This window comes from Chrysochloris asiatica, unplaced genomic scaffold, assembly GCF_000296735.1.
Source record: "Chrysochloris asiatica unplaced genomic scaffold, ChrAsi1.0 scaffold00067, whole genome shotgun sequence".
In the NCBI taxonomy this organism is placed as follows: domain Eukaryota; kingdom Metazoa; phylum Chordata; class Mammalia; order Afrosoricida; family Chrysochloridae; genus Chrysochloris; species Chrysochloris asiatica.
The window spans coordinates 2,428,313-2,452,260 of record NW_006408585.1 but is presented as its reverse complement, the minus strand read 5'-3'; the positions used below and the strand labels follow the sequence as shown (position 1 = coordinate 2,452,260).

Below are 23,948 nucleotides of genomic sequence, written 5' to 3'. Positions count from 1 at the left end.
GTGTGGATGTGCCCAAGTACAAATTTGGAACATGGTTAAAGTTATATCAGGGAATTATCTCCAGTATCTCCAACCTTTCAAAATAATCCAGGTATTCAGCCAAATACCACAACATAAAATACTTTTTCACCCTAGAGATATAGCCCAGGGATGTTTTCAAAATTGATTTTAATCCTAAGAGAAATATCACTATTTCCTAAGCAGTTGCCCCTAGCATGTTGTTGTTGATGTTAGGAGCTGTGGAGTCCATAGAAATAAAGGAAAACATTGATGGTCCTGTGCCATCGTCACCATCATTGTTAAGCTTGAGCCCATTACTGCTGCCACCATGCCAATCCATCTCATTGGAGGTCTTCTTCTTTTGCACTGACCATCCACTTTACCAAGCATGATGTCCTTCCTTTTTCAGACGAATGTCCCCTCCTAACAATATGTTCAAAGTATGGAAGATAAAGTCTCAGTATCCTGGCTTCTAAGGAGCATTCTGGCTGCACTTCCTCCAACACAAATTTGCTTGTTATTTGGCAGCCCATGGTACTTTTAATATTCTTCTCCAGCACCAAAACTCAAATGCATCAACTCTTCTATGGTCTTTCTTATTCACTGTCTAACATTCACATGCATATAAGGCTACTGAAAATACCATGGCTTGGGTCAGACACACCTTAGTCCTCAAACTGATACCATTGCTCTCGAACATTTTAAAGAGATCTTGTACAACCGATTTGCCTTTAAGTTCTTGACTTCTGTTTCCACGAGTGTTGATAGTAGATCCAAGCAAAATAAAGTATTTGATAACTTTAATCTTTTCTCCATTTATCATGATGTTATTTTTAACTCCTGTAATCAGCATTTTTGTTTTCTTTACATTGAGAAGACTGTGGTCTTTGACCTTCATTAATATTTTTAAGTCTTCTTCATTTTCAGAAGTTAGATTGTATCATCTGCATATTGCCAGTTGTTAATGAGTCTACCTCCAATCCTGGTGGCATATTCTTCATATAATCCAGCTTCTTGAATTATATGCTCAGCGTACACATTAAATAAGTATGGTGAAAGGATACAACCCTGGCACATATCTTTTCTGGTTTTCAATCAGTGTCCCTTTGTTTTGTTCGAATGACTGTCTCTTAGTGTATGTAGTACAGATTCCTCATGAGCACAATAAAGTGTTCTGAAATACTCATTCTCTGCAATTTTGTACATAGTTTGTCATGATCCACACAGTCAAAAGCCTTTACATAGTCAATAAAGCACAGGTAAACATCTTTCTGGGATTCTGCTTTCAGCCAAAATCCATCTGACATCAACAATGATATCCCTCGTTCCATGTCCTTGTCTGAAGCTGGCATGAACCTATAGTAAGTTTCCTGTCAATTATGGTTGCAGTCATTTTTAAATTATCTTTAGCAAACATTTATTTGCATGTGATATTAATGATATTTCCAATGATATCAGCATTCCCTTTGGGTCACCTCTCTTTGGAATGGGCACAAATATGAATATCTTCCAATCAGTTGGCCAGGTAGTTGTCTTCCAAATTTCTTGGCATAGATAAGTGAGTCTCCAGTGCTGCACCAATTTTTCAAAAGATTTCCATTTGTATTCCATCAATTCCCAGGGCCTTGTTCTTTGCCAGTGTCTTGAGGGAATGTTGAACTTCTTCCTTCAGTACCAGCGCTCTGGCATAAACTGTAATGAAAGAAGCTACTTTGTTATTCCCTCTGCCTGGAATTCACAACCTCCCTGGTGTCCCCCAAGTCCTCCCCCTGCCTCCACCTCCCACTCCTTGCTATTTCTTAACCTCTACCCTTCCCTGCTCTACTCCCCTTTCCAGAAATGCAGCATCATCAGAACAGGGACATAAAGATGGGATAAGAAACATCTCTTAAGAACAGGGATTTAAAGATGGGGTAATATTTAACAGAGAAATTATGGGGAATTTCTGACTATTTAGAAAAGAATTTGGCTGGATACTAGATTTTTAATACTAATTGTTTATATTTTATATTAATTGTCTATTCCTCTTGTCTTTCCTTATTCTTCTTATAACTCCAAAAGATCAAGGTCTCTATAATTCTCAAGGTGAAACCCCATCCGAATACAGGGTAGTGTTATGCAAAAGGCCATTCAGTAGATACATGTTGGTTATTAATCATGCATATCCAGCTGTCATTTGCTTGTGTATGTCAAATCCTAATTCCCTCATCTGCTAGAAGTATAATTCCTTGGATACATGAAAGACATGTAGGTTTTAGATACCATTTTAAATCATTTTCTTGATATCTCCTTTTACTGGTTTGGGCTACTTCTTTCTTTTCTATCTGTCCTCCAGGAAAGACTGCTTTCCTCCAGTCGTTTCTATTTTGAGGTAGGTCAGCACTATTGATTTGTAAGACTACTCCCTTCTCTCTGTTTCTGAGATCATAGAAGGAAAACAACTAGCTATAAACATCATAACTCACAGAGAGCCAGGAGACTAATCCTCAGACCGAAGTCTAATCATGAAACTTTTTCCTGATGTCAGTATGATGATTAAATAAATTAAAATTTTATGTTGTCTCAAGAGCTACATGATTAATGTTCATTTATTCTCACTAATTCTGCATGTTCAAAAAAAACAAAATCTAGAATTTGTTTTTGTAAGTGCCATTGAGTTGGTTCCAACTCATAGTGACCCTATATAGGGTTTGTAAGGAGCGGCTGGGTGGGGTTGAACCACTTGCCTTGTGGTTCAAAGCAGTCTTACAGTCCAGCACTTTATCCCACAGCTGTAAGTCTGTCTATGGAGGCAGATTTGAAAGCAGAGTCTATGCTGCTCCATTACTGTCCACACAGTGCTCCTGGGCACCGGACAGTTGCAATGATGATGAAGCCAGCCCTTTGCACAGGGCAGGGTCAAGGGCTGAGGCTGCTCAACTCTAGGCCCTAAAGCTGACAACCTCAATGGCTGCCTTATGTCACACGAAAGTCAACCTGGGTTATCTCAGCAGTTAATGCTGGGAACTAGCCAAGCACTCCATCAATGTCTACACTGGAATAAGGCCAAGCCATGAACTCAATGGTCTTCCCTATTTTCCAGAACTGATCCACTTCAATTCAACAACTATCTTTCCTGGCAACCACACCAGAAAGTATCACTCGGACCTTCTGCTGTGATTTCCTGAATACGAAGCCTCACATTTTCCTAAACTCCTCATCAATTTACCTGATGCTTCAGGAGATCCATTTTAGAGCTTGATCTGTTTGATGGGATCCCTTTAAAATGCATGCTCTCCTGAGAGGAAAAAACAAAAAACAATTTAACCTAGCCACTCATCAACACACACCCTTTTAATGAATACCCCTTCCTGTAAGGCACTCTGCTGGCCCCTAAGACATCAGAGATACGGTTTGTCCTTGCTTGTAAACCGTTCATCATTTGCAGTACCTGGGTGACGAAACAAGAAAAGATTCGTTAGGATAGATTTTGGGAAGGGAGAAGAGGAAATGATACCAATTATTAGTCACAGAGAGGAGAAAATGAGGTGAAAGGATCAGACTGGTTATTCAAAGATCATGTCCACTGACTTCCAGAGCTGTGTCCTCAAAGGCCCTTATGGTGGACAGCAGGACAGAACCATAGGTACACCCACAGATCCAGAAGCACGTTTTTAAAAATTAGGTCACAAAACTTCAAAAATTCACTCAGAAATCCCAATATAGAAGAAAACACATTGGTTTTTATTGCAATCCAAGCTGCTGGATATACTCTCCTGAAATAAACGTTGTTATAAATGACTGAGAAAAGCAGCTCTTTTCCTGGTCTCATTTGCCCATCACTTGTCTCCTCCCTCCCTTTACACATGCTCTCAAATTCTGAGGTCAATTTCCCCTCAATGATGACCCATGGGAGTGAGGCAAAAATTTTCAAGATTCAAGATTACTTGTTCATAATTTCATCTTTTTACAGGCCTCTCTTTTTGGCCACATTTTCTTTCATGCTTCAAGTCCCCATAGGAAACTGGCAGCCATCCCAGGAGATCTCTCTGATAGAAGATCCCTGCCACTCTTTGCAGGACACCTAACATGATTATCTATGGAGTTCATATTAATTCATGTTGATCCCAGGTGTGTCAGAGTACAACTGGGCTCCACAGAGGGTTTTTTAAAGTAGTTCACCAGACTCTTCTTCCAAGGCTCTTCAGGATAAGTTCAAACTTCCAACCTTTCAGTTAACAGTCTAGTACAATAACAGTCTAGTACAATTTGTAGTGCTCAGGACTCCCCTAATCTGTGAGCTTAAATTCTAAGGAATTGGTTTGTGGTAGGCTATGGTTTACAGTGGAATCCCTAACCTAACTCTATTTTTAGTTTTTCAGTTTTTGTTATGAACTGAGTGATAGTTTACATAGGAGAACATTGGCTTTACACCATCATTTCATTGCAATGATTACAATTTCTGTGCATCATTCAACAGTTTTTGCATCCATTCCCTCTGTTCTGTTTCGGTTGTTTGTTTATTTGTTGTTGTTTTTTTTTGGGGGGTGGGGGGGAGATGTACACAAAAACACTCAGAAATATATAATCATTTAAACAACCAAAGGACACATTCTGCAAGCCTGCCTCATGGCTGCCAGTCCCTCTCTTTCCATGAGTCCAGAGTCCTCAGCTGCTCCCTCTCTCCACATCCTCATCTCTGCCTTCATCTCTGGTGTCACTACTTCTCTGGATAGGGTCCCACATTCCACTTGTGCTCTTCTCCCTTGATGACGCTAGGGTCCTCTCTTTCTGGACTGAAAGATTAACTACTCCCCCGTTTTTGTTACAAAACTTCTACCTTTGTAGCCTAACTCTATTTTGAGTCTTGACATAAATTCAGCTCCCACTAAGTTCTTTCTGACCATAAACCAGCAATACAGAAAGCTCTGTCCTCAGGCAGGACATATATGAATGTAAACTACAATTTACTTGCAATTCATTAAATTTAATTGCAGGCTTGTTCTCCAGATGTGGGTGGGACTTAATGGAAAGTAGGGTACCAGGGCCAATTGGCCATGAGTCATATCCCAGTCAAGGTGATTGGAGGGCCCCAGAACTAAACCTGGAAACTTTTCTAATCTGCAGTAGTGTACTTATCCCAATCATGGTCCATTTCCAACTTCCATTGTCCCAACTTCACAACAGGGATTAATTGATCTTCTGTCAATCATAATTTTGTAACGATTTCCTTTGTTTTCCATGTTCTTTAACTAGTCATGGAGTCTTGGTGTGGTGCTGGGGGTGAACTGAAAAGTTGGTTTGAACTTCAATGTCAGCGGTTCAAACTGACCAGCTGCTTCTTGCAAACCCTATACAGGGTCACTATGGGTTAGAACTGACTGGATGGCACTTAACAACAACAACAACATAACTAATCGTGTGGCCATGAATCCTTTGGACTCATGCTGATGGTCTCATGCTGATGGTCTCCATATTGTTGTTGTTGTTACGTGCCATCGAGTCAGGTCCGACCCATAGCGACCCTGTACAGGGTTTCCGAGGGTGTAAATCTTTACGGGAGTAGAAAGCCTCATCTTTCTCCCGCGGAGCGGCTGGTCGTTTCAAACTGCTGACCTTAAGGTTCACAGCCCGATTCGTAACCACTACGCTACCAGAGCTCCTTGGTCTCCATATTAAGTCCTGCTAAAGACTTAAGACTTAATAAAGAGAGTCTCAATAAAATATATTTGAATTTGTTTAGTTTTCCCCTTAAACACATGATAAAAAAACAAAAAACAAAACTCAATTCCAACTCACAGCAACCTGAAAGGACAGACTAGAACTGCCCCAGAGGGTTTCCAAGGCTACCATATCCTTCTTCTCCAATGTGGCTGGTGGCTTCAAATCACCCATCTTTGGTTAGGAAGTAAAAGCTTAACTAGCTGTTGCCTTGTGGGAGAAAGATATGGCAGTCTGCTTCCATAAATGATGTTGTTAAATGCCATCAAGCTGGTTTCAACAAATAGTGACTTTGTATAGGGCTTCTGAGGAGTGGCTGGTGAGTTTGAATCATTAACCTTATGGTTCAAACCGACCTTATGACTGAGTGCTAATCCTACAGCCCCATACCAGGAAGCCCTATGGAACTGTTCTGTTCTGGCCTATAAGGTCGTTATGAGTCCGAACCAATTAGATGGTTGTTGGGAGAAGGGAGGGAATCTCAGAAGACCAGTAAGGGGGCAGGTAACTATCAACACTCAACTGCTATCTAGACGTACTTTCCTCTCTACATTTCTTTTGTGGTGTTTACATCTCCCTTTCATCTGTAAACCACCAGAGGGTCTCAAGAAAGCTCCATTTAAAGGGATGACAGGAGCCTTGTCCATTCAAAGTGTGGTCTACAGAACAACAGCAGCAATACCACTAAGACGTGTACTGTTGTTGTTGTTGTGAGCCATCGAGTTGGTACCGACCCATAGTGACCTTATGCACAGCAGAACGAAACACTGCCCGATCCTGGGCCAACCTCACTACTGTTGCCTCGCTTAAGCCCATCGATGCTACCACCTGGCCAATCCATCTAGTTGGGGGTCTTCCTCTTTTTCTCTGACCCTCCACCTTACCAAACATGATATCCTTCTTTAGCGACTGGTCCCTCCTGACAATATGTCTGAAAGAAATGTAGAATTTCAGGTCTCACCCAGATCTAGTGAATCAGAACCTGCATATTTAAAAACAAAACAAAACAAAAAACCCATCACTCTCCTTACCTTCAACCCTATCTCATTCAAAAGCTCCTTGTGAGGACAGTGAGGGATAAAAATAGCTCTAGTTCTGTGCTTTCCCCAATTTTATACTCAGTTGAAGAGACACCACGCCAAGTGCTACCTTTTGTATTTCTGTTGTGGAGCCATGTTCCTTGGAGCCTTAAGAAATTGCTTTCACCCTAGACTCCACCAAGGATGCCTCCTCCACTTTTATAGGCCATTGGCAGCCAAGGCATTTGCAAATCACCTAAGCATCTCTATTCATCAACCCATGTCATGTGTCCCTTACCACCTGTCTACACACCAATATGTGGTATGAGTTCTCATCTAACAAACTAACTAAACACATCCTTTTATTTGTTATCCATTTATTAAGACCCTGCTGTTGTTGTTAAGTGCCATTGAGTCAGTTTCAACTCATAGGACCTCGTATAGGGTTTCTGAGGGGTGGCTGGTGAGCTTGAACCACTAACACTATGGTCCAAACTGACCTTGCAGTCTAGCACCGCAGCACCACACCAGGGCCAAACACTGTGCTAGACCTTGTTTTCCTGATAAGTTCTTGTAGATTATGTGGTACAGTCCTACCATTTAGTCCTCATTAGAAAGTCATGATTGACCGAAAAAGGTATAAATGTGCAAGTTTGAACATCAATACTGTGGTAATGTTAGCAGCTTTGCATTGGTATAGTCTTCCTGACTATATCAACATTTTGCTCTTCTGTAACATCTTTGATTCCAACCTTGTTCTTTGACTAGTACCCTAATAGAAAACAGGGAGTCCTGGTTTAGTCCCATAGGATAAGCACTGTAATACAATGTTGATTTGAACTGCAAGGTCTGCAGTTCAAATCCACCAGTGGCTCCTAACAACAACAGAAAACAGGGTTCAACAGAGTATGACTCCACTCAAAAGAGAATAGGCCAGATAGCATTGATGAAGTCCCTTTCTCATTGTTCCATCTACCCAATCCCAGGAACTCCTGGCAACTATCCACTCAAGAGCTTCCTGCTGTTGTTATTATTGTTAGGTGCCATCAAGTTATTTCAGACTGATAACAACCCTATTTACAACAGAATAAAACACTGCCAGCCCTACACCATCCTGAAAATCATTGCTATATTGGAGCCCATTGTTGGTACCTCTGTGTTGATCCTTCCAGCTACAGCCAGCTCAAACAGTACAGAGTTCCAAAGATGAAATCAGTTCTGAATAACCCACCCCATATAAGTCCCCCTCCCTCTCTAGCTTCTTTGCCCCATAACCCTGTCCCCAGCCAACTTGGCTTTTTCTCTCTTTCTTGAGTTTTCCTAGCGTGGCGCTTGTGGGCTAATGCGTCAGACAGCAAAGTTGTTTGAACTGCAAGATCAGTGATTCAAGCTTACTAGCTGCTCCGTGGAAACCCTATACTGGGTCACTATGGGTCGGAATCGACTCATCGGCCCTTAACAACCACAACCACAATTTCACTGTCATCACTGGCAAAGCCACTGAACACCATTCTTGCCCATCTATGCCATCCTACCAGGTCCTGAATGCCTATACTCCTCTAGAACAGGGCTAGTTCACTCTTTTGCACAGGTGCAAAGCCCCAGCCATGCATCCAAATGGCTTCCTCTGGCACAACCCCATCCTGTCTCTAACCAATTAGTGACCAACCCCCAGAGGGCCATTATCTTAGCTCTAACCCCCTTTTCTATTCCTTGAGCCTTTTACCTTCTGGTCTGGTAGACACTAAAGTTCTAATTGCACTGTACTGACCTTGACAATTGTGTAGTTGAAATTGCTGAGTGCCCATGATTCCTAAGAGAAATGCATGATATGATAATCAAAAGAGTTTGCCAAATGACCCCTTGAACTGTAAAACAAAACTTGCATTGTAAGTGTGTCAGAATAAAAGAAAGGATATTAAATTATAGATCTTTGTCATCTTTCCTCTCCACTTATTTTCCCCTCCACCTACAGAAGAGAGATAATACCCTTGGCCACTTGACCTCCCTAACACCCAGAGTCCAAGAAGCAGTGTATGAGAGTGCCAACCAAGCCCTGGTTTGTGTATTGATCAGTGCATATTGATCAGAGAAGGCAGAATTTTTAAAAATCAGTAAATAAAACAAAGCAGAAAGGAGACTAAATCATGTATAAAAGAGATACTGGTTAAAAGTGTAAGGTGGGGTGAAACTTCAAACCTGCAGCAGGTAATGAAAAATTCAGAGAAGACAGATTATGTTAAGAATCAGTATTATGGGTTATGATTTTAATCCTACTTTGGTGTCCCTGAGTCCCTGTGGGGTGCAAATGGTTAACAGGCTCAGCTGCTAAATGAATGTATGTAGGTTCAAGGCCACTCAGAGGTGCCTTGGAATAAAGGCGTAGAGATTTAAGTTTTTTAAAAATTGGCCATTTATTTACCTTTGCTGCAAACACACCAAAGACTATGGGAGCATACAGGGACAAAATGATGAAAATTTCTTAGACATTATCAATTATGCCTTAAGGAAATCAGTTGCAAGGCCTGGGTACTCAGTACCATAGTCTCAGGAAACTGGCATAGCATAGTTCATAGTTCAAATGGCCTAACATAGTTCATAAAGACAATGTTCTACTTCCTACTTGGATGAATAGTGACTGGGATCTTAAAAACTCTATTGGTGTCTTTATGTACAGAAGAAGGAAGAGTAATGAAATTGAAGATACTTGGAATAAACTAGTCCATTAGACTTATGGAACACATGAACATCAGTTTCCATAACTCTGAGATCAGAAGAACTAGATGGTGCCCTACTCTGAAAGGGACCACATTATAAGATCTAGATAGAGTTGAAAAACCAAATGTGGAACAAAACTTAAAATAATAAAGACTGGACTCACTGGTCAGAAAGAAACTGGAGGAACCTGAGACTATGATCCTCAGCCATCATTCAGATTTGGAACAAAACTCACCCGTGTGACATAATTTTCAGCCAAGATGTAGATAAGTATAGTGTTGCTGTTGTTGCTAAGTCCCATCAAGCCAGTTCTGACTCATAGTGAACCTGTATAGGGGTTCTGAGGAGCAGCTGGGAATTTGATCATCTGACTTTGCGGTTTGCAGACCTGTGCTGATACTACAGTGTCACAACAGAAGTCCAGATAGGTATATACAGGGGGACAACAATATTAGTAAGTTATGCTCTCCATGGAATGGGCAATCACTCAAGATCAAAAGAGCAACATTTACCTAAAGACAAAGTTCAGAAGGATTGGGAAGGGGGGTGGACTGGAAACAGGGGCCAGTTCCTGACCAACCGGCAACTTCAGCAGAAACAAATGGTCATTGTTGGCCTTCACCCTGGAAAGGCAACAATACCTAAGAAATTTGGGGAAAACTTGTCAAAATGTCTGAGACAACACTAGATGTCATCTTGGTGTTTGGATTTAGAACTCATTTTGGGGAAGGGGTGTGGCAAGACTACTGACTTTAGCATGATTTATGATTCCTTGGATTATGAAAAAATAAATAAATAAAGCCAAATGCTGACATGGCCTGTATGAGAAAGAAAAAAAAAACAAAAAAAAATCAAGAAAATAGCACAAGGAATGCAAAATCAGAATGAAAGTCAGGGGGACTGCAAAGGCCAACACTGGTGCTGGAAAAAAGAAGGAATAAAGATTCTGCTGTGATTTGATCTGTAACAATTATGTGAAATTTTCACCAGAGTATTAATAAACCATAAAATCTTTTAAAAAATTAAAACTCAAGGCTTCAGATTTCTAATCTATTGATTGGACAGACTCCAAGTGCCAAACACGGCAGCAGCAGGCCTCTTTCTTGCTTTGCCTGGCCATGTGTCCCCCAGGTTCTAATAGCAGCAGATCCCATGCATCATGTTAAAGGTGCTGGACCACTCCTAAACAGGACTAGCCAGGAGGCACTTTATGCTACTGATTGCTGTTGGTAAGTGCAGTAGAGTCAGTTCCTACTCATAGCGACCCTGTATAGGGTTTCCAAGGAGTGGCTGGTGGGTTTGAGCCACAAGGTAGGCAGTTCAAACCCACTTCACAATCCAGTGCTTCTCCTATAGGGCCACACCAGGACTCCATGCTACTAATAGACATCTTCAAATTTATGTTTTCATTTTCAGATAGTTTAAAGCAAAACCATCAGTGAAAAGTATGTGAATGAGGTCATAAAGGTAGTAGTTGTTACCTTACACAAATGTTGAGAAAATGTTTCCATATAAAGCTACAAGTGAAATAGGGTCACATATAGATTGTGACAGAAAAGGTCCCAGAACGGTTTTATCTCAAGTTGTCATACACACACACACACACACACACACCCTCTTTTGATTATAATTAACCAATAAGCAAATACTAATGTTTTTCAGTGGAGTCCTGGGGTGGTGCTGTGGGTTAATGTACCAGATTGCAAAGCCATTTGAACTGCAAGGTTGGTGGTTCAAGCTCACCAGCGTCTCTTTGGAAACCCTATACAGGGTCACTGTGGGTCAGAACTGACTCGACGGCACTTAACAACAACATTTTTCAATACTTATGAAGAAATACAAAATAAAATTGTTGCCTGCAAAGAACTCCTATTCTAGTTGGGGATATTAGAGATATTAAACTAAATGAAATGAAATGAATAAATAAATTTCTAGGACCCAGAATCACAAACCAACAAATGAGGAAATATAATCTTAGCACAACCATGCACAAAAGTAGAAAACAGAGAAAAGTTGTTTAGTGTTCTCCAAATTATCTTAGGACACTTTGCAAAATACATTATTGAGAGCAGAAAAGTGTGCTCTTAAACATTCACTTAGCTAGTTTATTTCACTCTGCCTAGACATTGTCAATAAAGAGCTATTATTTCCAGCCAATTTATTGCTGTTGTCTTTATAGCTTATATAATTTTTGTGGTTTACAACTAATACATTTTGGCAGATTCCAGCATCCTCAAATGTATAATATTTTCTTGGCACCTTAGAGAAGTGTAGGCAGAACATTAATGGTTCATCATCATTCTCTGTGAAGATGAGTTGCTCTGCAATACACCATTTATAAACTTCCACTGCAGCAGACAGATTCATCACACGTTCCTACTTGTAAGAATACAAGCTTGGTCCTATAGCCTAAAATCAATCTGAACAAGCCAAATACAAAATCAGCAAGTGAACCTAGAAGAAATGGTAGAATTTAAAGGATGTAAGGTTTATTATTTAAAACAAAACAAAAGAAAAAAACAACTCATTGTCTTCAAGTCTATTCCAACTCAGCCACACTGTATAGGGTTTCTGACACTAAATCTTTACAGAAGCAGAAAGCCTCATCTTTCTCCTGCAAAGCGGCTGTCGGGTTTGAACTGCCCACCTGTGCTAGCTTATCCAACAGCACCACCAGGGCTCCTTGGGAGATATATTACCCCAAAACCAAACCCACAGCCATCAAATTAATTCCAACTCATAGCAACTCTATATAGGTTTTCCAAGGCTGTAAATCTTTCTAAAGAGTCCTGATGTGGCACTGTGGGCTAATGCTCTGGACTGCAAAGTCTGTTTTCACCACAAGGTTGGCAGTCCAAGCGCACCAGTTGCTCCTCAGAAACCCTATACAGAGTCGCTATGGGTCAGAACCAACTCAGTGGCACTAAACAACAATAACAATTTTTTACAAGACAAGACAGCCTTATTTTTCTCCTGTGGAGCAGCTGGTGGGTTTGAACTGCTGACCTTGGGATTAGCTGTCCAGTTCTCATCCTATAGTACCTCCAGAATTCTAGAAGGGATATTATTATTGTTGTTATTAGGATCCCTGGTAGTATAATGGGTTACAAGTTGGGCTGCTAACTACAAGGTCAGCAGTTTTCTGCTCCAGTAAAGATTTATAGCCTCAGGAACTATGAAGTTGGTTCTGACTCACAGTGACCCTATGCACAGCTGCCAGTCTCGCAATGGTTCTTACCTTCGAGCTCACTGCTGCTGCCACTGTCGATTCATCTTGTTGGGGGTCCTCCTCATTTTTGCCAACCCTCCAGTTTACCAAGCATGATCCTTCCTAATAACAAGCCCAAAGTAAGTATGAAAGGAAAAGTCTCACCATTCTGGCTTCTAAGGAGCATTCTGGCTGTACTTCTCCACATCTTTGCTCTTCTATCAGTCCATGGTACTTTTAGTATTCCTAGATGACAGTTAACCTAATCTTCATAGATCATTAAAAATACAAAGTATCATTATCATCAAGTACTCAAAAATAATCATTTTTATGTCAGGAGGACTAAGGTGCACCTTGGCATTTCAATAACTTAATTTCAATACTCACAAAGTAGACAAAAAAAAATGTTTTCTATTATTTTTATAATTTCAATACTCATAAAGTAGACAAATATAAATGTTTTCTATTTATGCATATTTTTACATACTCTTTGCCTGGTTTGGTATTGTAGAATGAACTCCTGGTGTGGCACTGTAGGATAAGCATTGAAGTGCTAACCACAAGATCAGCAGTTCAAACCCACCAGCTGCTCCTGGGAAACCCTATACAGGGTTGCTATGAGTCAGAACGAATTCTACAGCTCTTAACAACAACATGGTGTTCTTCATTTTGCTTTATATTCTCAAAGGCCTTTTTCATTTCCCAACACTTAACCATCAATGTTGACACATCACCTTAAGCATTACTCTCACCTCACATTTTGGTATTTGTTGTTGCTTAGACATACGTTATAAATTGCCAAATAGTCAAATAGATTTTTTTTACTATTATCATAAATGTGAATTGTCAAATAACAAGACAGTTGATAGGTGAGGAGTAAGTATATAGCATAGGTTCCTATTCTATTTCCTTGATCTATCAATTCTTTCACAGTGCTATACTGCTTTAATTACTATAACTCTATATACATTTTAACATGCTACCACAATGACACTGTTATTCTTTTTTAAATTATTTGCTATTCTCACCAATTTAATTTTTCATACAGCCACCATAATCACCGTACCATGTTGCCAACTCAAAATCCCATTGGCAGTGCTGTTTGTTAGGTGCCATTGAGTCGGTTCCAACTCATAACGACATCGTGCACAACAGAGTGAAACAAACACTGCCCAGAAGGAAACACGACACCATCCTCACCGTCATTGTTACACTTGAGCCCATTACTGCAGTCCCTGTGCCAATCCATCTCACAGGGGCTCTTCCTTTTGTTCACTGACCCTCTACTTTACCAGGCATGATGTCCTTCTCCAGGGACTGCTCCCTCCTGATACAATCAATGTCTAAACTATGAGAGACAACGTTTCACCATTATTGCTTTTACAGAGCATTCTGCCTCTACTTCTTCCAATCCAACAACAATGGCAGTCCTTGGTACTTTTAATATTCTGCTCTAACACCCTAACTCAAATGCATCAATTATTCTATGGTCTCTCTTATTCATTGTCCAATTTTCACATACAAATTAACCTATTGAAAATGCCAAGGCGCACCTTAGTCCTCCTGACATCTTTGTTCTTGCACACTTTAAAGAGGTCTTGTACAACAGATTTGCCTAGTGCAGTAAGTCATCTGATTTCTTGACTGAGGCTTCCATGAGTGTTGACTTGGATCCATGCAAAATGAAGTTTTTGACAACTTCAATTTTTTCTCCATTTATATGGATTTTATTCCATATAAAGACTGGACTCACTGGTGAGGATTTTTGTTTTCTTTACACTGAGGTGCAACCCAAACCAAGGTCTGTAGGATCTTTGATCTTCATCAGTATTTTAAATCCTCTTTGCTTTCAACAAGCAAGGTTTTATCATCTGTATATCACAGGTTAATGAGTCTCCCTCCAATCCTGATGCCACATTCTTCTTCATCTAATCTAGTTTCTCATATTATTCACTTAAAATACAGATTGAATAAGTGAAAGAATGCAACCATGGCTCACACCTTTCCTGATTTTAAACCATTCAGTATTCCCTTCTTTTCAAACAACTGCCTCTTGGTCTGTGTACAGGTTCCTCATTTGCACAATTAAGTGTTTCAGAATACTCATTCTCTGCAATGTTGTACATAGCTTTTCATGATCCACACAATTGAAAGCTTTTGCAGAGTCAATAAAGCATAAGCAAACATCTGTCTGGTATTCTCTGCTTTCAGCCAAGGTCCACCTGACAGCAGCAATAATAGCCTTCCTTCCCCATCCTCATCTGAATTCAGCTTGAACCTGGGGCAGTTCCCTGTCAATGCACTGTTGTAGCTTCTTTTGAATTATCTTCAGTATAATTTTATTTGACTGTGATATTAATGATATTGTCCAATGATTTCCACATTCTGTTGGATCACCTTTCTTTGGTATGTGCACATATCTCTTCCAATCAGTTGATCAGGTATTTGTCTTCCAAAGTTCTTGGTATAGATGAGTAAGTAGCTGCAGTGCTGTTTCAGTTTGTTGAAAGATTTCAGTTTGTATTCTATCAATTCCTAGAGCCTTGTTCTTTACCAATGCCCTCAGTTCACCTTGGACTTCTGCCTTCAGTACCATTGGCTCTTCGTCATATGCTACCTCTTGAAATACTTGAACATCAACCATTTCTTTTTAGTATAGTGTCTCTGTATATTCCTTCCATCTTCTTTTGATGCTTTCTGCATCATTCAACATTTTTCTGTTGTTGTTGTTGTTATTGTTAGGTGCCATAGAGTCAGTACTGACTCATAGTGACCAACAGAATGAAATATAAAATCCTTCAATATTTCAAGTTAAGGCTTGAATTTTTTCTTCAGTTCTTTCAACTTGAGAAATGCTAAGAGTGTTCTTCGCTTCTCATTTTCTAACTGTAGGTTTTGCATATTTCGTTGTAATACTTGACTTTGTATTCTCATGCTACCCTTTGAAGTTTTTTTATTTAGCTCTATTACCTTCTCATTTCTTCATTTGCTTTTACCTCTATGCTGGAGAGCAACTTCCAGAGTTCTTCTGATATCCATTTCGGTCTTTTCCTTCTTTCTGGTCTTCTTAATGACCTTTTGGTTTCTTCCTGTATGAGGTTCTTGATGTCATCCCACAACTCTTTGGGTCTATGGTACAAATTATTTTGTATACAAATTCAACTTAAAACTTAAAAACAGAATTTATTTGTAAGCCAGAGACTGCCTGTCTAGAGCTGCTCATCCAAAAACATGTTATATTTCTCCATTTGTCTTCTTTTATGTATCTCAGCCAAGTGTTGTGCTTTTTCTCATAAAAAAAACTTCCACATTACTAGACATTTTATAGGTTTTTCTGTCATTGTGAAAGGGATATTTTCCTTCATATTTTCTAACTAGCTATTACTGGTACCTGATGGAATTTTTAGAAGCCTAATAATTCTTTGAAAAGTCATGATAGGAAGGCATTATTCCACTGTTGATAATGATCTAGGTATAAAACTTTCTTAGTGACTATTGCTACACATAGTGGGGGTGGGGAATGTAATTACAGACAGTCTGCCTGGTTCCTGTATTGTATGTCAGATATGATCAAAAGAATAAATATTTGTGTAGCATGCTATATTTTTGTAATTTTTACCATATGTTACCTAATCTAATATTCATAAAACCTCTATAAATTGGATGGAGTACTTTACAGTAACACAGTTATTATCATTACTCTTAAAGATGAAGAAACTGTGTCTCATAAAAATGTATTTTTGTATCTTAGACTATCTGAACCAGTCCTATCCTCAGCCTAGTGAGGGGCAGAATTGTAAATTTTCATTTCAACTCTCCATTGCCCACAGCCCCCTAGGCATAGACAAACTGTTGGGTGATTCCCCCTAACTTAACAATAGTCTATAAAGAGCTTTTATATCCCATTAAGGGAAACACACAAATCCCTGGAGGCAAAACAGGTTTTAAAAATCTCTGGTACTGATCAAAAGGTTGGTTGTTTGGACCCACCCAGCAGTTCCGCATGAGAAAGACTGGCACCACCATAATAGTTACATAATTGAAAATGGGGTCTGCGAACCGCAAGGTCAGCCGTTCGAAACTACCAGCCGCTCCGTGGGAGAAAGATGACGCTTTCAGCTCCCGTAAAGATTTACAACCTCGGAAACCCTGTACAGAGTCGCTATGAGTCGGAACCGACTCCGCGGCACATAACAATAACAACATAACAAAACCCACCAACTGCTCCCTGGAGAAAGATGAGGTTGTCAGCTCTCATAAAGCCGTACAGCCTCAGAACACCCATACACGGTCACAGTGAGTCCTAATTGACCAGATGCCAGTGAGTTTGATTTCAGTCGCGTTTTTGCTTTGTTTTGTTTTTATCCTTAACAGGAGGAGGTCACCAGATTTTTTCCTCTTCTACAGAGTTTCTAGCTTGCCTTGAACCACTGACCTTTGTATTTGCAGTTGAGCACTGAAACCATTGTGCCACCAGGGTTTCATCCACAAGTCTAGGGGTTAGGACTCCAACACATGTTTAGGGGACCGAATTCAATCCATCACACACAAGATCAACCATCATACTGGTTTGCATACTAATGAGTTAGTAAATCTTTGCTTTGTACTCATTTTCCATTTGCTTAACTTTTTACAAATTATATTTCTTGTTATATCTACAATATAGTGTGTCTTCCTCCAAAATAACATTTGTATGTGCTACATAAATTATAGACTACATGCTGTTTATGGTGTTGTTTAGTACCATTGACTCTGTTCTGACTCATAGTGACCCTATATAGGGTTTCTGAGGATTGGCTAGTGGGTTTAAACTGACAACTCTAGGGTTAATGTTGTTGTGTTGTTAAGTGCCATTGAGTCGATTCCAACCCATAATGACCCTGCATGCATTTTCCAAGGAGCAACTGGTGAGTTTGAACCACTGACCTCAAGATTCAAACAAGCATTACATTTGAGTGCTCATCCTAGTGCCACATCAGGAGTCCAATGCTTGTCCTACAGTGCCAAACCAGGACTCCACATTCTATATATAAGGGGCTTCAAAAAGTTCATGGAAAAAAGGAATCCAACGATCAGGTACTATTTTCTAGTCCCCACATACACAAGTAATCAGGCCTGTCCCATGCTACCTACTATGTAGAATGTTGGTGTTAAATGTCATCATGTTGGTTCCAACTCATAGTGATCCTGTCTAGGGTTTCTAAGGAGTGGCTGGTAGATTTGAACTATAGGCTTCACCATTCAAAGTGTCCTTGCGGTCCAGTGTTTATCCTACAGTACCACACCAGGACTCTTATGCAGACATTAATAAAAATAATATTGAAACCTCTTTGTGCTAGGGACTGGAGAGTACTTCCAGGCTTCTCCCTAAATGATCTGACATTCCACCATTCGACTCTTGGAATTCATCATAGAGTATTGACTTCAAAAAGACCACTTTTGGAAACTTAGACATGTCAACCAACCCCTCAGTGAGGAATGGGCTTTGAACCAGGTTCCTTGGGCTAGAGATGGGCTGGGTGGGTGGTGTGAGCTGGTTTACCAAGGAGAACCAACACTTCCTCATCTGGATCTGCAAATAATACAGCTTTATGAGAGGACCAAAACACTGAGGGGAATAAGCTAAAGTCCTGGGATACTTCCTCCCTGAGTAAAACTAACTGATCTTCAAGAGAGTCAAGCCATGACAAGGCTTTTATTTATTGACACCACTGGCAACCCATAAAATTGACCACTGTAAACCTCTGAAATGGAATGAAGAAAACACAGAGGTCCAAAGCAGAAACACAAAGAAGCAAAGGATTTAATGGATTTGAGGAAGAAGGCCTTCATGTTACATACTTAACAGGTCACTGACAATTTTTCACACTTTATGGAGAACTCTCTGAGCCATTAGCAGGTCATTTGACCTATTCTCTTTAAAGCGTCTTAAAATCCAGAAAACAACTCTAATAGCTCTGAGAACAGAAGGTAATCTGGGACTTCAGGCTGATCACTGTCTGCAGGCAGGTTTGCTGGCTAATGGGATTTCCCAGCAGTCCACATCTTGTGGAGAGCAGCAAGCTCCAGCTCTTCTTCTGCCTGAGTTGTGGGTGCTCTAGTCCCATACTGTGAGCTCCGCATCTTCTGTGTCTGCCAGGAGCTGTGTTGCTTACTGTAGGGTATATAAAGTGTGGAGAGTGTTCCCTCAAGTCTAGGGTGTTCTTGTCCATTGGGAAGATAAGTCATATGCTTAAATAGCTACAGATAGGGTAGAAAGTAACTGTTGTTGTTAAATGGGTTCTAACTCATAGCAACCCTGCATAGGGTTTCCAAGGAGCAGCTAGTGGGTTTGAACTGCCGACCTTGTGGTTGTCAGTCCAGTGCTGATCCTATGGCACCACACTAGGAGACAGTGACTGGTAATTCACAAATACTGTTTCCACTTTATGCCGGGTAGAATCCTGGTGTGGCACTAGGTCAGCAGTTGAAACTCACCACCAGCCACTCCTCAGAAACCCTATATAGAGTTGCTATGAGTCAAAATAGACTTGATGGCACTTAAAAACAACAACAGTACATTGGGTGGCACAAATAGCTTGCACCAGACTGCTGGTATGACACTGTGGGATCAGCATTGGACTGAGAACAACAACAACTAATTTAAAGGTTGGAGCTCAAATCCAACAATGGTGCAGAGGAAGAAAGGCCTGGCTATCTGATTCCATAAAGATTACAGCCAGGAAAATCCTATGGAGCACGGGTCTATCTGTAGTACGTGGGTTGCATGAGTCAGAATCTACTCAGTGGCAATGGGTTCCATTTTGCTTTTTGTTTCTTCAATGTGCCATTTAACATGCATTGTGTTTATACAAACATGACAGACTAATCCCTGTCCTCAGAAAAATCCATCAGTATTTGTTCATGGAGGGGAAGTAACAACTGTGTGGCGCCTACTGTGGGCCAGACTGGGCGCTACATGCTTTTTGTTAGATTTTCCTCTTTCAGTAACACCACCACCACCACCACCACTGATGACTCTTTGGTAGGAGATATTATCAGATAAGGATAGAGTAGTTAAGTGGTATCCCCAATGTCACCTAGATGATGGATCACAAAGACTGGATTCAAATACAGACCTATGTGACTTAAGAGATCCTGCTCTTTCCTCCTCACTGCATTTACCACTAGACCCTGGGTGATGCGAATGGATTCAAGTCTACCCAGAGGCCCCTCAGATCTGATGATCTGCTTTTTAAAAATCAGCCATTGAAAACACTCTGGAGATATTAAACAGAAAACCAATTTGCTCTGTAAACATTTATCCAAATCACAATAAAAATGCTTTAAGAAAGAAAAGAAAGAAAGTCCTCTGGAGCACAGTTCTATTCTGACACACATGGGGTCACATGAATCTATTTCATTGGCAATAGGTACTGATGCACTTACCATTAGCGTTGTGTGGCAATACTTTCTCTCTTTGCTGTTGTGACTGATTCATTTCCAAACTGAGGAACTACATAGAACACAGGTGGCAAATAAGGAGGTATCCACTGTTAATCCAAAATAAGGTTTCACAAAGCCATGATGTGTACAACACACAGTGTGTCATAGACAAGTGACTCTGTCTCTAGCTGCCCTTTGATGTTCTCTGACATCAACCATGTGACCAACTTATCTTTCTTCACATAGAATGGAAGGATAAAAGGGCAGGAAAGTGGGGGATAAATGATTTCCAGAGATAGGGGTATACCTCCACCCTCTTCCTTTAGGATTCTTCCAGTAAGACTGGCATCACACAGAGAGTAAACAGTCATTGAACAACAAAGCTGAGAGGACACCATGACTTTCACCCCAAAATGTCACACACACCCTTCCCTTTGCCAGCATCACCATCCCACTTTAATTTAATCCAACGGAATTATTTTAATTTCTTCTCTTTCACTTTCTTTGGGTATCAGAACTCATAATTTCCATAGCTTAACAAAACTTTTAGAAGATAGTCTGAGTTAACGATCCGGGGAAGCCTAACCCTGTGTGATCACTGTTGCCAATATCATCTCCCAAGATCACCCTCCCTCAGTTACCCTGGGGAGTTTACACTGGCTTCAGCTCAAACATCTTCTCTTCCAAGAAACCTTCTCTGACCTCCCTACAACAGTGTGTACACAGACACACATACACAAACACACGCTCCATGTTGCTTCTAGCATAGTGTATACTATACTGTGCCATGTTGGTGCTTTGCCAATAAATCACTAATCTCCATGCTCCATGACAGAAGGAATTGTATGTGAACTTTCTACTCCCAACACTGAGCACCGTTTCCTGAGGAAAGGGAGACAAGGCTGTACCCAGACTCTCAGTCAACCACCCAACCTTCCTGAGCTCACACTAGACTCAGGCCTGTGAAGTTCCCTGGAGCCACAGCTGAGAGAAAAGGGTGAGGCCTGAAGAAAAGCAGGCTGGAAGGAATGACTGTTCTCTTGAGAAAATGGCAGAAATGTGAGCAGGGACTTCCGGGCTCCAGTGACAAAGTTCACAGCCATTGGTTAGGAATATTAACAGTACCCAGGGGGATAACAAGGGTAACTTGGCTTCTAGTGCTCACTCCACAGATGACCTGGGCCTACGTGCCATGGGATGGCCCAAGGGGTCTCAGCAACAGCTGCCCCCAGTCTGCATGTACTGAGCTCACTACAGGCAGGAAATTCCATGTTGTAATGGCTGGATTGCTTCCCTTCATTCCTGATTCATGACTAGGCAGTGAATTGGTCATTAAAGCAACCATTTACACAGATTTCAGGAACATCTGACTGTGTTTTCATCAGACAGCGCACATACAAAAAGGAAAATAAGACAGAACAAAGAATCCTGGGTTCACCTTCATTTTCACCACTAGCTTGACTTGTGACAGGAAGTCAAAACGTTTAAAAACCCTTCTTCTGTTAAGTAAGGTAACTCACATTGGATTGAATTGGGTTCACCACATTGAAAAGCTCATCTAACTGGCTGTGGCCAGGTTATCAAACTGAACACTTGTTAATTCTGAGTAGATTAGAAAAAGAGGCTGAGGAGGCAGTGATTTTAAACAAGTGCGCTTCAAAAAACGGAGCCATTAAGAAGTACTTTGCATTCATGTAGCCCATTAACTTGAAAACAAATCAATGTAAAATCAACAACTCTGAGCAGCAAGCACACTAGAGAATTCGGCTGGCATATTTTAGAGATGCGGTTATAAAAGGTGTTATTTCAGCTTTTCATGCTGGTAGGCCTCCTGCAAACAGAGTGAACGTTCCTAAAACCTGCCGGACTTTCTGTAGGAAGTGTGGCAAGCAGCAACCCCACAAAGTAACACAATACAAGAAGGGCAAAGATTCTCTGTATGCCCAGGGAAAGTGGCATTATGACTGGAAGCAGAGTGGTGGACAGACAAAGCCAATTTTCCGGAAGAAGGCTCAAACTACAAAGAAGATTGTGTTGAGGCTTGAATGTGTTGAACCCAACTGCAGATCTAAAAGAAAGTTGGCTATCAAGAGGTGCAAGCATTTTGAACTTGGAGGAGATAAAAGGCCAGGTGATCCAGTGCTAAGCTTCATCATGTTTTATTATTAAAACAATAAAATCTTGATGTTGTGTTTTAAAAAAAAAAGTGTTATTCGTTTATTTTTCATTTCCTATACTGCTAATGGTTGTTGTTGTTGTTAGGTGCCATCGAGTTGGTACCAACTCATAGTGACCTAGTGCACAGCAGAACGAAACACTTTCTGATCCTAGGCCAACCTCACAATTGTTGCCACACTTGAGCCCATTGATGTAGCCGCTTGGCCAATCCATCTCGGTGGGGGGGTTTGCTCTTTTTCTCTGACCCTCCACCTTACCAAACATGATCTTCTCCAACCACTGGTCCCTCCTGACAATATGTCCGAAGTATGAGAGATGAATTCTGGCCATCCTGGCCTCCAAGGAGCACTCTGGTTGCACATCTTCCAACACAGGTCTATTGGTTCTTTTGGCAGCCCATGGCACTTTCAATATTCTCCTCCAGCACCATAACTCAAAGGCATCAATTCTTCTACAATCTTCCTTATTCACTGTCCAGCTTTCACATGCATATAAGGTCATTGAAAATACTATGGCTTGGGTCAGGCACACCTTACTCCTCAAGCTGATATCTTTGCTCTTCAACAGCTAATGGTAGGAAGACTTAAAAAACATAACAGAAACAAAAAAAACCTCACCTTTACATTGCATTTTCACATCTCTTTTTTTGAGTTAATCAAAAATCATATTGTCCTTCACATTTTATTTCCTTTTTCTAAAAAGATGAGATTTCTTTGGAAATTTAAATTCATTCTTTCCATTCTCCAGGCAGATTGTGTTACTCCTGCATTGGATCTGTTCAGTCTCCATTTCGTTTTTAAGGTTGAGACTTAATTTCATTTCCAGACATGTATGAAGTGGTTGGTATCCCTGAATTACTTCTCACTTTAAAGCACAATTGCTTGGCCAGGCAGGAAACCTGCTAGGTAAATCAAGCTCTCTACATTTTGCTTCGTCTACGTCTTTTAGAGTTTTGCTTTATCTATACCTTTTACAGTTTTGAAACCTATATAACATTTCTTCCTGCAACTAAGGTTCCAAGTGGTAAACTGGTTGAATTAAAGCACAGGAATATTTACAATTTATTTTTATAAAAAAATAAATGTTAAGCCCTTTTCATTTAATTACTTGCTTTGCTACAAAATGTGCAGGTAGGTTAATATTCCTTTTGCTCAGGGTTTTATTAGCATTTCAAAGACAGCTAAAAGCTGACAGATTTCTAATTGAAGTTGCGTATACAATCCTGAGAGGTGGCTCAAGCCAAACAAAAGAGGAAAATAATTTGACCAGAAAGGAGTACAGCATCCTTTCCCTTCAAGAACTTGATATTCTAGGGCCTAAGAAGCAGCTCTCATGACACAGGGGCTAACTTGCTTGACGGCTAACCAAAAGGTCTTTGATTTGAGCCCATCAGCCCCTCTGCAGGAGAAAGATGTGGCAATCTGCTTCCATAAAGATTACAGCCTTGGAGACCCTTTGGGGCAGTTCTACTCTGGTTCTATAGGGTCACTGAGTCAATTCAGTGGCAATGGGTTTAATAAGGATTAATCAACAATCTGCACTGTTCCCTACTGCCTCCAGTAATACACACTTCGGTTGAAAAATGTGGACTTGGCTCAACCCATCTGCTCTCCCTGCATTCCAAGGTTGTCTTTCATTTGGAAATTATGCCGTCAACTTGGTTTAGAATGTACATGGATGAGGCATATGGTTCTCCATGC

General features: G+C 40.6%; 2 protein-coding genes and 1 pseudogene across 2 annotated transcripts in view; all 3 read left to right on the top strand.

Annotated features, from left to right (window-relative positions):
* Window positions 1–23,948, top strand: part of RHOJ (ras homolog family member J) — a 182,464-nt gene that overhangs the window by 113,487 nt on the left and 45,029 nt on the right. The gene's annotated exons all lie outside the window — the stretch shown is intronic.
* Window positions 7,340–10,378, top strand: LOC102840220 (annotated as a pseudogene).
* Window positions 10,590–22,239, top strand: LOC102839846 (60S ribosomal protein L36a-like). Its single transcript, XM_006864629.1, has 2 exons — window positions 10,590–10,666; window positions 21,897–22,239. Exons 1-2 carry the CDS (start codon window positions 10,590–10,592, stop codon window positions 22,237–22,239), a joined length of 420 nt encoding a protein of 139 aa, XP_006864691.1.

Excerpts from the sequence above, each read along its gene's own strand:
- LOC102839846 (XM_006864629.1), top strand. The coding sequence starts at position 10,590 with ATGCATCATGTTAAAGGTGCTGGACCACTCCTAAACAGGACTAGCCAG. Across the intron at positions 10,667-21,896 it reads TATGCTACTGATTGCTGTTG|GCCTCCTGCAAACAGAGTGA; the intron begins GTAAGTGCAGTA and ends TCATGCTGGTAG.